This window comes from Trachemys scripta, chromosome 7 (genome assembly GCF_013100865.1).
Source record: "Trachemys scripta elegans isolate TJP31775 chromosome 7, CAS_Tse_1.0, whole genome shotgun sequence".
Lineage (NCBI taxonomy): Eukaryota > Metazoa > Chordata > Testudines > Emydidae > Trachemys > Trachemys scripta.
The window spans coordinates 71,544,667-71,562,837 of NC_048304.1; the positions used below are offsets into that span (position 1 = coordinate 71,544,667).

At 38.8% G+C, this 18,171-nt stretch overlaps 1 protein-coding gene across 1 annotated transcript in view; it reads left to right on the forward strand.

Annotated features, from left to right (window-relative positions):
• Nucleotides 1-18,171, forward strand: part of NRG3 (neuregulin 3) — an 877,186-nt gene that overhangs the window by 742,706 nt on the left and 116,309 nt on the right. The window contains exon 4 of the mRNA XM_034776411.1: nt 6,350-6,376. Within this exon, the coding sequence (XP_034632302.1) occupies nt 6,350-6,376 (27 nt within the window). The remainder of the gene's footprint in view (nt 1-6,349; nt 6,377-18,171) is intronic.

The following is an 18,171-nucleotide window of genomic DNA, read 5'->3' on the forward strand; positions in this document are numbered from 1 at the left end:
CAAAGCATAAGTAAGAGCTGCCTGGGTGTGACAGCTGATGATGGCTGGGGATTGCCAGAGCTCATTATGTTCTAGCTACTGCCTTCCTCATGCCTCTCTATCCCTCTAATATGCCCCCTGGTATAGGTTGGTTACATATGCTGGGGACTCCCACAGACAAAAGGTATTCCCAGAAGAGGATTTAAGGAACATTTCCACTTCCTTATATCACATGAGACTCTAGTCCTATGTTTGCTAGACTTTAGAAAATACAGTATATGGACTTTATTTCAGTAGAGTCAGTATTTGCTCTGAGCTTTTCAAAAGAGCTTTTTTGTCCTCTCTTGTGTCTACTCCAAACAAAGCCAACCTGGGAAACAACCATTTTATCTTTTTTTTTTCCTGGTGTTGGCAACTACACCTTTTTTCTTCTAGAATGTAAAAATGCTATTGGGTGAACAGTGGGACTGATTGGTTTCCTAAACTCATAGCCATCTAACATTTTATTTCATATCCTCAAAATCACAGATTGCACTTTCTAGTAAACACCACTGCTGCTGGGGCTGCATTGATATTAAGGAAAATAAGTCCTTAATGTTAGCTGTTGGAGGAGACTTTGTATAAAGTCAAATTCCTGTATAATGAGGCTTAGAGGGAAGAAGTGTGTGTGCATTGGAGGATGGAGGGGATCTGGTTATATTCAGACTTATGTAAATTGCAGCCTAGCTTCTCTTATCTGCTTGTGAAGATTTATGATGGACAAAGAAACCCTTCAAGGCCCAGTAGTCTGATACTATTTACTAATTCAGGAGTGTATGGCTGCTGCTGCTATCAGGGGGGTTAGTAAAATGGGGCTCCTTTAAATCATTAATCCTGAAATGTAAATAGAGTGATTATGTTAGAGTATTCAAGAAATATCCTTGAAAAAATTATTGTAAATGCTAAAATATATCCCAATAGGGGATATGAATGTTTCTGCATTCATACTTTAAAAAAAATAGGAAACACCTGATTTATAGACAGAAAAAAATATAAATAAAAATTGGTGCATTGCAGAAGCATTTCAGCATTGCTTCTGTGATGTATAGCAGCCTCCTAGGTCAATTCAAAACATGTAGTCCTTAGGGCTATATCAGCTATCATCTACAGCAGTTCTCACTTCAGATAGCAGTTAGAATTAGTCTGGGTATCAACTAACCTGACCTGAATGACTTATCTTAGTAAATATCCAGACAATTCCAGTTCTCTGTGCCTAATTTATCCATTTACAAAAAGGGGTAACAATGATTTTAAAGAGGCCATCAAGTGACATAATAATCATCCTAAAAAAAGGACTTGTATCCTATGCTTACTTCTTGGGGTGGAGAGGAGGGGGAGGGGAAGATTGGGGAGGGAAGAAGGATTCATCAAATACATATTCCAGTGTGGGTAGAACATCATATGTGCATTGAGTCAGCAAGAGGTTTGTTTTGTTTGTTCTTTGAGGCTTTTTTTCATACCCAGATACCTTCTTCTAATTTCTTGTAGAACTAGGAATAAGAATATTATTTGGAAGCTGGGATATTGGTCTGTGAATGCTTATTTCAGATAGACTCCTTTTCATCATAATCTGTAGAAAAAAGCTTTGTCAGCAGTATATAATGCCAGTAGCTGATGTTGCTTTTTAGGCATATGGGATATATAAAATGCCACTACCTAACATTTCTCCACCTCTGTTTCCCATTCCTCACACACACCACTAAATGTTAGTCATTTCATTGCATTTTGAAGTAGCCTAAATACTTATAATAATAGTTTCCCTCTGATCTATAGAGAGCCTCTCACAATGTTAGAAAAATCTCTCTACCTCTTCATGGAAGGGTGGATATATCACATGCCTTTTTAAAGAAAAGTATACCAGCAGACTCTTGAAGGAGACTGCAGATTGCTGATGAAAAACATTGGGTTTTTTTATGCGATATGTTTGACCCAGTTTGAGAAAGATAATTTTTTATCAACTGTTCTGCCATAGACTTAAAGACAATATGTCTTTATCTTTCTTTATAACTGAATATTCTTAGTCCCTTGAAGACCAGACTAAAGCATTTGATCTCCACTATATTTTTTTAAAGTAAGCAGATGATGGCTTTATAAATATCTTGATTTAATTTACAGTGTTTAAGGAAGAGCATAAAATAAATATTGTGTGATTTGTAGACAAATAATATATGCAAATTGTGTATGTACACATGTAATATCACATAATTAAACCTGAAAATTCTGGAAGGAAACTAATCTTATTTCTATGAATATAATATGTGCTGAGATTACTATCCACTCTTGTAGTTTATGATCCCATATTCATTCATACATTTATACCTTTGCAAATAATATACCCTATCTATAGATGTGAATGGCAATATAGCATTATAAAATATAAGATGCATATGTGCATGTGTGACCTATGTATTTCATGCCAATAATGAATGAAAAGTGTTTGGGATTATCTGCATAAACCATCTGTGGATTCACCAATCCTGCGTAATGCATCCATCCCAAACTCATTCTGATAAGACTATACCACATGACGCTATCCAATGTTCTTTCTCCTAACTATACCACATACCACTATCCAGTGTTCTTTCTTTATAAAATGTTGTGCATTTTGCATAACCATACTTGTTCTCTGAAGCAGATTCTGTAAAGAAGATCGTAAATGAGTTCAGAAAACTGGAGTTTGACACATTTTCCAAGTAGTAGTGTAGCAAAACTAGCAGTTTCCAACTATACGTACAAAATGATGGGGTCTAAATTAGCTGTTACCACTCAAGAAAGAGATCTTGGAGTTATTGTGGATAGTTCTTTGGAAACATCCACTCAATATGCAGCGGCTGTCAAAAAAGCAAACAGAATGTTGGGAATCATTAAGAAAGGGGTAGATAATAAGACAGAAAATATCATACTGCCTCTGTATAAATCCATGTACACCCATATCTTGAATATTGAGTGCAGATGTGATCACCCCATCTCAAAAGAGAAATATTGCAATTGGAAAAGGTTCAGAAAAGGGCAGCAAAAATGATTAGGGGGATGGAATGGCTCCCGTATGAGGAGAGATTAATAAGACTGGGACTTTTCAGCTTGGAAAAGAGATGGCTAAGGGGGCTATGATTGAGGTCTATAAAATCATGACTGGTGTGGAGAAAGTAAATAAGGAAGTGTTATAACTGCATAACTGGCTGGATAACCGTACTCAGAGAGTTGTTATTAATGGTTCCCAATCCTGCTGGAAAGGCGTAACGAGTGGGGTACCGCAGGGGTCTGTTTTGGGACCGGCTCTGTTCAATATCTTCATCAACGACTTAGATATTGGCATAGAAAGTACGCTTATTAAGTTTGCGGATGATACCAAACTGGGAGGGATTGCAACTACTTTGGAGGACAGGGTCATAATTCAAAATGATCTGGACAAATTGGAGAAATGGTCTGAGTTAAACAGGATGAAGTTTAACAAAGACAAATGCAAAGTGCTCCACTTAGGAAGGAAAAATCAATTTCACACATACAGAATGGGAAAAGACTGTCTAGGAAGGAGTACGGCAGAAAGGGATCTAGGGGTTATAGTGGACCACAAGCTAAATATGAGTCAACAGTGTGATGCTGTTGCAAAAAAAGCAAACATGATTCTGGGATGTATTAACAGGTGTGTTGTGAGCAAGACACGAGAAGTCATTCTTCCGCTCTACTCTGCTCTGGTTAGGCCTCAGCTGGAGTATTGTGTCCAGTTCTGGGCACCGCATTTTAAAAAAGATGTGGAGAAATTGGAAAGGGTCCAAAGAAGAGCAACAAGAATGATTAAAGGTCTTGAGAACATGACCTATGAAGGAAGGCTGAAAGAATTGGGTTTGTTTAGTTTGGAAAAGAGAAGACTGAGAGGGGACATGATAGCAGTTTTCAGGTATCTAAAAGGGTGTCATAAGGAGGAGGGAGAAAACTTGTTCACCTTAGCCTCTAAGGATAGAACCAGAAACAATGGGTTTAAACTGCAGCAAGGGAGGTCTAGGTTGGACATTAGGAAAAAGTTCCTAACTGTCAGGGTGGTTAAACTCTGGAACAAATTGCCTAGGGAGGTTGTGGAATCTCCATCTCTGGAGATATTTAAGAGTAGGTTAGATAAATGTCTATCAGGGATGGTCTAGACAGTATTTGGTCCTGCCATGCGGGCAGGGGACTGGACTCGATGACCTCTCGAGGTCCCTTCCAGTCCTATAATCTATGAACCTATGAATCTATGAATTTATTCCTCCTCCTAACACAAGAACTAGGGGTGACCAAATGAAATTACTAGGCAGCAGGTTTAAAACAAACAAAAGGAAGTATTTCTTCACACAACACACAGTCAACCTGTGGAACTCTTAGGCAGAGGATGTCATGAATGCCAAGACTATAACAGGGTTCAAAAAAGAACTAGATAAATTCATGGAGCATAGGTCCATCAATGGCTATTAGCCAGGATGTGCAGGGATGGTGTCGCTAGCCTCTGTTTGCCAGAAGCTGGGAATGGGTGACAGGGAATGTATCACTTGATGATTACCTGTTCTGTTCATTCCCTCTGGGGCACCTGGCATTGGCCACTGTAAGAAGACGGGATACTGGGCTAGATGGACCTTTGGTCTAACCCAGTATGGCCATTCTTATGTTCTTAGTGTGGTGGATGATTGGGTCCCTGGTTTTTCAGTAAGCACCACGTGATTTCACATCACATTCAAAGATATGAAATCTAGCATTGATGTGACAGAGACATGGCTAAACTTAGCTGGTTTTGCTTTTGGAAAAAAAACTGCTTGACTTCATTGTGTATAAACACTTCAAGATCAGATTCTTAACAGTGCTCAGTTCCTCCTTGTGCTATTGATATTTATTTTTAGTTAAATGTGAAAGTTCAGTACATCCAGAATCTTTGAAAAGGTCTTGTGAAGTACCCTACTAAACATATCTGAGAGAGATTTGAAAGCTCACAGAATACCCAGTATTTTTATTCATGATGTTCTGTACTTTGCTACTGTCACTCTGGATAGTATAGAAAGAAAACACAATGCACAGTTAACTGGATTAAAGGCCAAGGCCACAACATTTACTGAAGTACAATAACACATATTGCAGTGCTACCTGGCAGAAGCAGTCCCTGTAGGAGTCAGAGTCTGAGCGCATCCAGCATGTGCTGTGGATCCAAGAAGATGTAATCTCCAAGCAAAACTCCCAAGCCATATATATCTAAATCCTGAGCCTGTGAGCAAGTTTCAACCTAATTCATTTTAGGATTGTGAATGCAATTATTTTTATTTCCATTTTTCCTACATATTGTACTTGCTAAACTACCAACCTGCCAAATACCCAGTGGGACCCTCTGTATTGTGATTATTTGTATATACATGAAAAGAAGCAGACAGCAGTTAAAATGTTTTCCTTTCACATCTCCAGGAGAAGGATGGTGAGATGATTTTCCAGCAGCCTGTGTTATCTCTGTGCATATTTATAGCACACTGTTGTCTAGAAGTGGTCAAAATTTTTCCATCAAACTGTCTTTTGGTGGAAATTTGAGTTGTCAACAAAATGGAATTTTTTATGAAAAGGGTGTGCTCTCTGCAGAAAATTGCTAGTTTTCATAAAAATAAAACAAACCAACTAAACAGACAAAAAAAATAACCTGAAAACCTCCAAATCAAAAAATGTTTAGGCCAAAATCTAAAAACATTTGGGTTTGGACAAAAATGTTCAGCTTTTGCCATTCCAATGACTAGTTGAAATTTTCCATTGGGGGCGGGAAATCTCTACAATTGGGAGTTGTACATGTGTAGTAACCGAAAACATGACCCTCTTTTTTCACCTTTTTGTTTTAATTTAATTCTAAATATGGTTTTTGGAGATTAACTGTAGATACCCAGTTTTGAAACTGTTGGCCAAAGCTTTCTGGGTCTGATTTCCTGTTGCTCTGCAACTAGTATAGTCATGTATATCACCATAAACTGAAAGTAAATTATTACCACATCAGAATGGTAGCATTTCAAACCAACTTTGCCAAATATAAAAGAAACTATAATGAACAAAACTGTGCTACTTCGTCACCACATTCATTTGCTTGTATGTTGTAGCTCCATCCCCTTCTGTCTAGATGCTTCTCTCTTTAGATTGTAAGCCCTGATTGGCAGAGATTGTCCCTTTTCTGTATCTGTACGGCAACCAGAACACTGGGCCCGTATTCCCATTGGGGGCCCTAGGATGTTAGCATAATATAAACATTTAATGATGATGATTTGTGTGTTATTTGGGCCCAATTCTGACATTTTCCTGTCTTTCTTTGTTCTTCTTTTCCATGCTTTCCTCGGTATAGCAGACCACTTAGGAATTGAATTCATGGGTAAGTTTTCACTTTTCTTCCTTACTCACTCATGGTGATCTCTTGGGATTTAGTTTATTGCCAGTTGAAGCCAGTGGAGAGGCTGTCATTGACTTCAATGGGCTTTGGAGTGGTCACTCAGGGCCAGATTTTTAAGGATATTAATGTGCCTACAGAGGGTTTTAAAAGCACCTGGGTGCCTAACACTCATTGATTTCAATGGTTGTTAGGCTCCTAGATGCTTTTGAAAATCCTTCTAACATCTACTGAAATCCAAGAGTGTTAGGCACTAAGATGCCTTTGAAAATTCAGCTAGGCACTGAATCCCTTTAAAATCTGGCCCTACGTGTTTACATTTGCAACACAAGTTAGATTTGTTTATTAAAATTTGGATTATCTCACAATCTCAGCCTCATGCTCCCCGAGTATTGTGGGGGTTAAAAATTCCAAGTTCCCATATTTTATTTCTGTGTACTCTAGCACCACATAGTGTGGAAAATAATATTCTGTATCATGGCAATGGAGAAGATAATGCTGTATATAAGATTTTAGGCATTGGAAAGGATTCAGTAGACATATCTGTCTTGCTGAAAGAGTACTGTAAATGTTAAAATGCTTTTAAACTTGATGTTTTATATAGAATTAATGTTGTAATAAAATGGTAACATTTAACTGAGGCTGAAACAGGCTATTGATATTTCAGGAAGATAGTCTGAAGAGAAATAATAAGTGAGCTATTAACTTTATTTTTTGGACAAAACCTTTTATTCAAAGTAGGGGGAAATATTGAATCACGGAAATCACTACGCTCAGGTTTAGAAACCGAAAGAAGTACATACTTTTGACTCAGATGCTTAACCTGTAAGAGAGCCACCAGCCTGCGGAAGTGCTGATTTTACCCAGTCAAAGCCTCACCTGACAGCTGGTGTTCAGCAGATAGCACAGACACTTTCTTTAAGAATCTCAGGCTAATCCTTAGCAGAGTTAAAGAACAAACTCATCATTTGTGCAAGGCATTTTGCCTAAACCAATAAGTAAGGTTGCTAAAATCTGAAATGCAAACTTTATACAGTATTCCTTAACTAATCTGTCACTTGCTCAGATTATGCAGCTATGCCCTCAGTTTGTCTTGCTCTAGATTCATATTAAAAGTAACATGAAACAAAATATTGTTTTGACATAATCATGTAGGAGCTTTATTTAAAACACACGCACGCATGCACAAACTACACAAAAAAACCCAGTCCAAATAGCAGTAGACACAGGATTTGGGGGTTCAGAGGGGCTTTAAGGTAAAATGTGGCCACTGCTTTCACTTTGTTATTTAATTATCTCATGATTTGGAACTTATATCAAGACACATTTATATTATTTAAAATCAGAAATTTATTTAAGCAGTGACAGGAGGTAAGTTTTTTTAAAATAATTTGTTTATATTTTTACATCTACATGTCAGTAATTAATTAAACTCCATATTGATAAACTGACAAAAGAAGGGCCCGGCCCAGCAAACGCTATCTCAGGTGAGCAGCCCTGCCCATGTTAATGCTGTCGCTTTCACCTGCATAAGGGTTTGCAGGATCCGGCCACACAGGGGGAAAATGTAACTATTTCAAGTCTTCTCAGTTTTTTCAAGCCTTCTAAACACCTTAACGAATTTAGAAGAGACTTAAGCAAAGGTAACTTAGGCTAGGTCTACACAACCCGCCTGAATCGGCGGGTAGAAATCGACCTCTCGGGGATCGATTTATCACGTCCCGTTGGGACGCGACAATCGATCCCCTAATCGACGCTCTTACTCCACAGCAGAGGTGGGAGTAAGCGCCGTCGACAGGAAGCCGCGGAGGTCGATTTTGCCGCGGTCCTCACAGCGGGGTAAGTCGGCTGCGATATGTCGAATTCAGCTACGCTATTCACGTAGCTGAATTTGCGTATCTTAAATCGACTCCCCCCTGTAGTGTAGATGTAGCCTTAGTATTTAATCAGGTCACAGAAAGGCACAATGTGACCCTATAAAAATCAAGAAACTCAGAGTTCTGGATGAAACTCAGGGCTCAGTTCCCTGTTGCACCTGAGCAGAACTAAGACACAGTAGAGATGGGATCTGCAAGTCTAGTCCCAACATAAGTTAAACTATAGGGGGGGGTGCAGGTGTTAACTTCAGAAGACCTTCTGCTTGCAGAGAGTCAGGTGTGGTGGAATCTTGCTCTTCCACACCTCATCTGCTACTATCTCCTCACTGACATACCCTCTCCACATCCCCTGCCTCCTCTCCTTGCCCTTGAAATACCTGTCCAATCCTCACTCTTAATCAGGGTGGTGACTCACCAGCATGGGTGGTGATGGTAGAGATGATGTAGGACATAGAGACCCACCTTCTCCAGCTTTTCATAAGGGTGATTCCAGGGGAAACCTCCAGTTCATGTGGGCCCACTGTGCTTTGCATAAGCAATGCTAAGGGAACTTAAAGGACCAGAGAATCCAGCACTCTGTTCTTAACTCATTCCCTCCCAGAGTAACAGATTCCTTGAGCCATATAAGCAAGAAAGCATGAGTGAAACATTATATATATGTATACTTATAATACGGTTTGCAACTCATGATTATTAATCTATAAAGACTGGTGGTTCAGTTCATTCAAAAATTTGGATGCTTAAGAGCCCAGTGGAATTAATAGAAGTATCTCCACTGAATTCAGTGGGGATACATAACTGGACATTGGTCCTTGTGGTGCGTTGGACTCATACCTTCCCATTCTGGGTCTTCTTTGTGTATGTGAGTTCAGGCACTCTGGCTCCTTTAAAACTGGAGTAGCGGGACACATGACTAGGAGCAAGCAGGCAATCTACAAGAGGCAAGATATGAGGCATCCTGCCTCAAGCGGCAGGGGCAGTAGGCAGGACACTCATCATGAGCCAAGCTCTAGTGTGATCTTTCCATAGTACACTGGTTACCAACAGGGCCACAGAGAGCGGGTTCGGGCCCCAGTGAAAAAAAAATTTCACAGCAAGGGCAGACCGGCTAAACAGGGCCTACGAGGGGAGTAGGGAGGGGGGAGGGAGAAGCCGGGCCCCAGGCTCCCTTCCGGACCACCGGGTCCCGGTAATTTGTACCGGCTTCCCCCCCCTCGTCAGCCCTGGTTACCAAAGGGGAAAAGCATATCCTCTTCCTATACATCCAGCAAAAGCTGGGAAAGACTCACATGGTTAAGACTAGGAGTACTTGTGGCACCTTAGAGACTAACAAATTTATTTGAGCATAAGCTTTTGTGGGCTACAGCCCACTTCTTCGGAGCCCACGAAACTTATGCTCAAATAAATTTGTTAGTTTCTAAAGTGCCACAAGTACTCCTGTTCTTTTTGCGGATACAGACTAACACGGCTTCTACTCTGAAACCTGTGGTTAAGACTGAGTATGTTGAGCTTATTTGCTTTTGTTTTAGAACTTGTGTTTGAAAATCAAGCAGCCCTTAGGTCTTAAACTAAAGCGATGTTGGAATATTTATTCTATCTTCCCAGCTGGTGAGTTTTCCCACTGGCTTACAAGGTGTTGGAATAGGCCCTAACTGTGTCTAAATCATCCAAATCTTAAACTAGAAATCTCATGAGACAGGTTTTCTCATAAGACTTTGTGATAAATGAAGTGGGGGCAGTAGCTCCCTTTTATGGACACCCAGCCAGCCAGTGGCTATAAAATCCCTCTTAGTAGCTGTTCTCTAATTATTCTACCTGTAAAGGGTTACAAAGTCTCACTCCCTGTTAGTAGCTGTTCTCTAATTACTCTAACTCTAAAGGGTTAAAAATTCTCACTGCTATGCATAGGTAAAAGGAAGTGAGTGGGCACCTGGCCAAAAGAGCTATTGGGAAGGCTAGAACTTTTTAAAATTGGAAAAAGACTCCCCTTTTGTCTGTTTGTTGTTGTTCTCCCAGGGAGAGGTGGACAGGGCAGCAGCCATGCTTGGGCCAGGTATGAAAAAATCATCAGTATCATACCTAGAAACTACTCATTTAAAACCCCACATATGTAAGTAGATCAGGAAATGTCTAGGAAGACGCGATTAGGTTTATCCCTTTTATTTCGTTATGGCTTGTGGATTCCTCTGTGCTAACCCCAGGTGCTTTTGTTTTGCTTGTAACCTTCAAACTGGACCTCAAGAAAGCTATTTTTGGTGCTTAATTCTTGTAGTGGCTCTTTTAAAATCTAGCAGTAGCCTGAGTTCCCAGTTGTATTTTCTTTATTTTTTTTATTAATACAATTTTCCATTTTTTTAGGAACAGAATTGGATTTTTGTGTCTTAGGAGGTTTTGTGCACATGTTGTTTAATTAACTGGTGACAACAACTGATTTCCTTTGTTTTTCTTTCTCAGCTTTTCCCCGGGGAGGGGAGAGGATAAAAGGGCTTGAGGGTACCACAAAGGAAGGAATTCCAAAGTGCACCTTCCTGGGCTCTCAAAGGGGTTCTGCACTTGGGTGGTGGCAGCATCTACCAATCCAAGGTCAGAGAAAAAACTCTAACCTTGGGAGTTTAATACAAGCCTGCAGTGGCAAGTATTAATTTTTTGAGTCCTTGCAGGCCCCAACCTTCTGCACTTGAAGTGCCAGAGTTGGGAATTAGCCTTGACAGACTTAATGTGGTTCCAGTCAGCATAGAACCAGGAATTTCAAAGTGTATGCAAGAAAAAGTAAAATATTTTTTAGAAAGGTTGCCTACGTTTTTATAGTTCTTTATTTATAAAGTTTAAACAATTTTACAAATCTTTACCATAAGTATATAAAAATACAGTATCAATAATTATAAAAAGGAACTTTTCACTTTGTTTGCAGTGACGTGTGCTGATACAGAAGTGAAGCATAAAACCTTGACTCAGTCATTCAAAGCTTTTTGTGTGTGTTTAACTTCATTACTGGAAGAAGAAACCAATTTAATCAGTGCAATTGGTTCCATTAGTAAAGTTAAGCATCTACATAAGTCTTTGCAGCATTCAGGCTTCACTGTACAATTCTTCCTACATAATCCAAGACACATTGTTTCTGGGTATTCTTTGTGTATGTGACTACAGGCGTATTAGGGACCTAGCTCTTTGATCTTCAATTCCATAGAAAGATTTATTTCTAAAGTTTCTTTGTATTTAAGAGGAAATATTACTGCCTCCAGCTGTATGAACATTTTCACTGCTATAGCAAAACTCTCACACTTGACATCTTCATTGTGATTTAGTAAAAGCGGTGGAGTGTGGGAGGCCAGAAAAAGTGTGATTTTACTTTATTAATACCATTTCATGAGAATTTAGCCGGAAAATCACAAAAATTATGCCACATAAAGGATGCTGGGTGAAATTTCTCACTGTGTTACAATTTTGAGAATGGTTTAATAGTTTTGCCACTAATCTTTCATAAAATGAAACTTGGGATTCGTACACAACATTAATAGTTACTCAAGCAAAAAAACAAGAATGAGAGAAGCAACAAAAAGCAAGAGCATGACAGGGAAAATTGGTTTGCATGAGAGATAAAGATCCAGTCCCATTTTTGGTATTAGCTATTGTGTTTTCTGGATGATATTGCCTGTACAGAAATGCTGAACGTCTGAATGGCTGGACTTCAACAATGTCACTGGCTTCATTTTGCAGGGCTAATATCATTACATATAATTTTAGAATCAAGAGAAATCTTTGTTTAAAAATTGTTTAAATGGGGAAAATTGGGTTTAACAACCTTGATGTATTCCTTTACATGTTCACAATAGAAACAAAATTCTGTTCCTGCACACACACATGTGCAGCTTCTATTAAATTCAATGGAAGCCAGATGAGCACAAGAGAATAGAGGTTGGCTTTGAAAATGGGCACTTTTGTACTGTGATCAGAAGTACCAGTTTTTGTGAAACTCCAAATGATGAAATGCTTTATGCTCCTCTAACACTTAAAAAGTGGAAGTATGGTCTTGTGACTGAGAAACTGGACTGGGACTCGAGATCTAGATTCAATTCCCAACTCTGCTATAGACTTCATATATGGCCTTGGCCAAGTCAAATAATCTTGGTGTGCCTCAGTTCCACATCTGTAAAGTTGGATAATAATATTGTCTTTCTCTTATCATTTGTCTGGCTTGTCTGTTTAGATTGCCAGTTCTTTGGGACAGATGCTGTCTCTTACCATGTGTTTGCACAGTGCATAGCACAATGGTGATCTGATCTCAGTTGGGGTCTCTGGCGGTGCTACAGTAATACAAGTATATAGTAATAATCTTCCATATGAGGCTCTCAAAGCACCTAGAAATGGTACTAAATAAATTTCTTAGCACTTCTGCAGGTGGGAGGGCTGGTAAGCAAAGATTAACATGATGAACCACAAACAATTTTGATGAAAATATAGTCTGCATGTGTAAATTACATGAAATGTTCATGTTGGGAAGGGTGGTTTTGTTTTGTTTTATTTATTTATTTATTTATTTTTGGTCAATAGGATATAAAGTGGTAGATGAATGTTGGTGCTCAGAGAGCAGGTATCATTCACCTAATAACAAATCTTAGAGGTTCATTAATAGTTTTGAGTAAGGGTGGAATACAGGTATCGTAATCTTATCATTGTTACATAATACAAATTTAAAATATGGAAGTGAACCAAAGATTCTCCCACAGGAACAACAGATTGACTGCTAATGGAAACAGACTCATACAGCTGTTTATTCCCACCGTTGGTAATACAATAGGTTACAGTGGGCTACAAAATCAAGGTCTTCAGAAATACACAACATACTGAGCCACAGTAATCTGCATTGATGATTGTGATGTCCTATATAGGGACTAATAGGATAGAGCCAAACTAAGGTGTTCATGCTCTTGATCATATTGTACAGGAGAAAAGGACAAAAGGAAACAGCAGTGAATTAAAGAATCCCTGCAGAGGCAAAGAGAAAGCCAACCACTGCTGGAAATGCTGTATGATCACCATAACTAATGTTCCATCGTGCAGAGAAGAAAAATTAAGGACAAAGGATGGAGTAGTGGTTGAATGGAGGAATGAATAAACTGTCACAGAAACCAATAACCCTTTCAACAGTAAGGCCTTAGCACCTAGTGAGAATACCCACATGTCTAGACTCCTCAACTCTTGTTATGCCACAGCAGTATGTGATGGGATACAGAGGTAAAATAAAAAGCCTTGTGCAGGGACAAGAAGAAATCCATTGAACTACTGATGAAAACATAGTTGTTATGCAAGAGGAGTCCTCCTGCTACGGCTGTTAGGAGCCAAGCCAACATCAACTATATAAACGAAAATTATGAAATAATAACAGAAACCTACCCATGTGTAACTGCAAAATAAATATTGCAGCTGCAGAGAAATGTGCAGCAGTATGTATCTGCAAAACAAATTGGCGACTAGCATTTCTAGTTATGATTACTTCTGATTTACACTGGCGTGAAATGTGAATCAGCCCCAAGAACCATTTAATTAGGGCCTTGTCCAAAGTAAATGTTCTTCTTTAGGGATGATTCACATTTCACACCACTGTAAATCAGGAGTAACTCCATTTAAGTCGGTGGAGTTACACCACAGTAAAACCAGAGTGAGGGCAGAATCAGGTTCTTAATTAATCAGGCATAACAATTCACAGAAATGAACTAAGCAGAGCAACAAACTAAAACAGGCATAAGATACCACTAAAATTATCCTTTGTGGATCTTCTTGTAACTGTGAATATGTATAAAGAATTTCCATTGTTCATATTCTAAGTATTAAAAAAATTGTATCAGAAAAGCTGGTGCTTTCATTTGGTTTCTTTAGCTGACACCTATGTAACAGCCCTCTCAGTTTTCAACTCTTCTGATTGTGACAGTGTGTGACCACAGTGATCATGTGAGTAAGACTTAGGGAATACATGATGTGGTTAGCTAATCTATTCTCTGACCTTGAATTTTATCATCCACTGTAACAGACACATTTTGATTCAAAATGTCAATAAAAACAGGTTGTATTTACTGATGGACAGTATCAGCTAAACTAAAAACTGAATATTTTTTCTGTTTTGCGTAAATAAATAAAAGGCAAAATTTACAAGTTTCAGCACAGCTCACAATCTATACAGTTTGTTGGCTAGGCTCCACACCTGCAGCAATGGCTTAAAGCAGCAAATAAACAAATAAAAATAAATACCTGGGATACCATAGAAGGACTTTGCTATCATTGAACATTATCACCCAGTTTCTCTGCTGGTGTCAATTGGCATAGTGTTATTGATTTTAGTGGCATGACATTGATTTACATCAGCTGAGATCCTAGCTGTATGTACTCTAAAGGTAATATATTCCAAAGATAAAGTTCAGATTTTCCTGGATTCCAGTTTTTACAAATAAGCATATAGATCCTTTTTAATAGTAATTTCTTTAAGGCATGAACCATGTTTGCTTCTCTGTTTGTACAGTGTCTATCACATCAGCGCTTTGATGTTGGTTGGTCCACTGAGTACTACAAAAAATATAAATCTTAAATAATTATTTCATCCACAATTGTGAAGTATAACAATTAACACTTTTTATGATACAAGTTCCAGGAGAAAGTTACAAGTTCCAGGAGAAAGAATAAATCCAACCTTTAATTGAACCATGAAGGTTTGCATCTGTTTAAATTGAATACCCATGTGACAATTGTAAATGCTGTGCTGTTGTGGTTTACCAACAGCCAGAATATAAGCATGCAGGTCACACCCTCGCTTCTGTTGCCCAGTTACTTCTTTCAGTGACCCCCAGAATCTCCCAGTCATGAATTTCCCCAGAACTGTCTGCCTTGCAGTGTCCAGCCTTCACAATGAACACTCACAGAAGTTAAATCTGCCGTTCTTTTAAGGAGTCAGTACACTACAGCTTATTAACTTAACTGGGGTAAACACACCCTTCCCTTCAAACATAGCGTTGAGTTGGTTTATAGTAAAAATAAAATGAGTTTTATTAACAAAAGGACACTGGGCAAGTGATACCATGTAGAAGAAATAAATATAGAAATAATTACAAACAAATAAAAGGAAAACATGCTCCTAAAATTAAAATTTAATCAGCTGTTGTTCTTGTTCAAGATGATTTCTTTACTTACAACAACTTCTCCAGTGTTGATTGTCTGTTCCAGCCACCCTTGCAGCATCAAAATGTTGGTGTCTTTGATCACTCGAGAGATGGATACACCAAAGTCTTTCAGCAATTCCTTAAATCCCCAAAGTTTATCTTTGACGTCCTCCTGGGGGCTCAGCTTTGCTCTACTCGCTGTGTCCTCCAGGTAGCTAACACCTGTCACTTTTGCAGTCTCCTGCAATGCAAATGATGGTCCTGTAATCTCTGATGCAAATGAATAGTCCATTGTCCAGGTTTTCCAGTGAGACAGAGATACTTGCCTTTCAGTTTGTCTGAAAAAGAAAATACCCATTTCATTTCCTTCATCTGTTTAGTCTCCAAAAGATAATATCAGAGAGTATCCATAATTTCACCCAAACCACTGTTACAGACATTTCACAGTGATATTAACAATCAATGTGTTGTTAGCTTTCAACTGACAAGATGACACCCAACTAACTAGGATGACAGCAATGTGTGAGGTGTATTGAGCGGGTCAGGCCCGCTGAGTTTCACTGTACCTATGAGGGATCCCTTTGCCATCTGGCATTGGGGTGCTCTGAGATCACAACCATATTGCTCCTTAAGCCTTCTGCTTCCTTACTCAATCCCTATTGTTTGTTACCCTTACTCATTGTGTCTTTTCTAAAATTAGCCCAGAAGCTCTTTGTTGTAGAAACCATGTCTTTCTATGTGCTTTGTGACATGCCCAAATTTTTATGGGTACTTCAAAATAATAAGAATAAGTAATAGCATGCTGAGGCATGGCATGACTTTGGAATTGGAATTGGGTGAGACTTACGGCATTCTCTCCAAAAGCTTCATGCTGAGCAAAATGGCCACCTGGCACCTAGAGAATAAGATTTAAACAGTTGATGGAAGCAGAGCGGTCTTCAGGGACTGTGAGAAACTGGTGTTAGTGTGTATGGGGATGAGGTGAAAGGGAAGCCCTTGTGGGCTGAATGATAAACAACACAGATTGCATCAGGCTAGGTCTACAAAATGTTTAAACTGGTGTTCAAGGCTGACACCCTATTAGGGGAAAATGTAGTCGTGTGTGTGACTTGTGACCTGTTGTGAGCCTTTTGTTCAGAATTACTCTCTCTATTTGTCTATGTGTTGTTTTTCCAGTTTGTTTCCATTTTCCCAACAAATTATCTTCAATTACCTTAAAGTGCTTGTGAAGAACAAGAAAGGGATTTACACTGTATTTAGTGTAGGTGGATTATGATAATATATAGCAACTATTTCCCCTATTGACTATTTTACTATTAAAACAGTCACTTTGTGGATTACATGGGCAAAATTATTCTAATACATTTAATTTACCTTGATGACCTTCCTCTCCCACTTCTGATGTGACAATATATTCAGCTTTCTTCAGGAGAAAAACTCTGTGTGGGTGTGGTTGTTCCTTCCTTCCATCCCTGACATACATATATTTATTTATTTATTTGTTTATTTATTTATTTTATGGTAAAATTCCAGAAAATACAGAAAGTTTGTATATATATAAAAAAGCCAAAGTTTGTTAGTTTTGGTGTTTGTAAAATGGGTATAAGTCCAAAAATGTACATCAATATGTCATCATTAATGCTGCATATAGCTCTTATTATTGTATCATTTTCCATGGGCAAAATGAGTTTGTGGCAGGGAGGGCAGAGGGAGGGAGCATAGGGGTCTGTATTGAGAAAAATTTATTGTCTGTGGATTAGGAAGGAATATTTGTGGGGCCTTAAACAGTTGGATAATTCATATAAAGTTCCAGGTAAGTTTTTTCATATTCTTCCTACTCCAAATCTCTTGGCTGTTCTGCCCGATGCTGTGCATTAGAACACGCAATCCCATGTCGCCACACCCAGATAAAAAGGAATATGTACATCTGCGCTCAGATTGTGTGAAAAGTATACAAGCAATAACGCATGCCTAATGTGTGTGCACAGTTTATGTGATTGATTGTGTAATTATATGCACAAATACGTAAACATTTTCTGGGTATTTTTTGTTTTGGGCTCAGGAGTGTGCCCCTTGGGCTTCTATGTGGCTGGTACATCTCAGTGCTGAACACTGTTTATCTCAAAATCCAGATAATTTGATTCCATGAACAGTGAATGCATGGTTGTACATTTAAATGTGACCTTTTATGCAGAAACTAGGTGGATGAGGTAATATCTTCTATGATACCTCACCCACCTTATCTCTCTAATATCCTCGGACCAACACAGCTACAACAACCTTTAATGCAGTGAGTTTCACAACCTGCACGTTGAATGGGATATTTAGGTAAATAGTTGATTTAGCCTGAGAAATCACTGACACAGACAGACACCACAAGGCAATATTGATGCCATCAGATGGCTTATTATCGGAAGGTTCTACTCCAAGCTTTGCAAACAGTATGTGAAAGATAGCTCATACATTTTGAGCATTACTGTAAAATGGCCAGCAGGAAAGAGGCTGAATCCTCTTACCAAACCAGATGGCATGGCAGAAGTAGAACTGTTCTTGGATGAGACTGCCTGGCTTTTCTATTAATTGGTACCAGGGGCCTGGGAAGCAGCTTTGGAGGTGGTAAGTACAGCACATTCCACATGTGAATCCAGAGCTCATTGTTACTCTAGTTACTTATTACTTGTTTCACTTTGCTCTAGCTGTAAATTTGCCCCTTACCATGCACTGAAGCGTTTCCTACAGGAAGCCGTTATCCTGA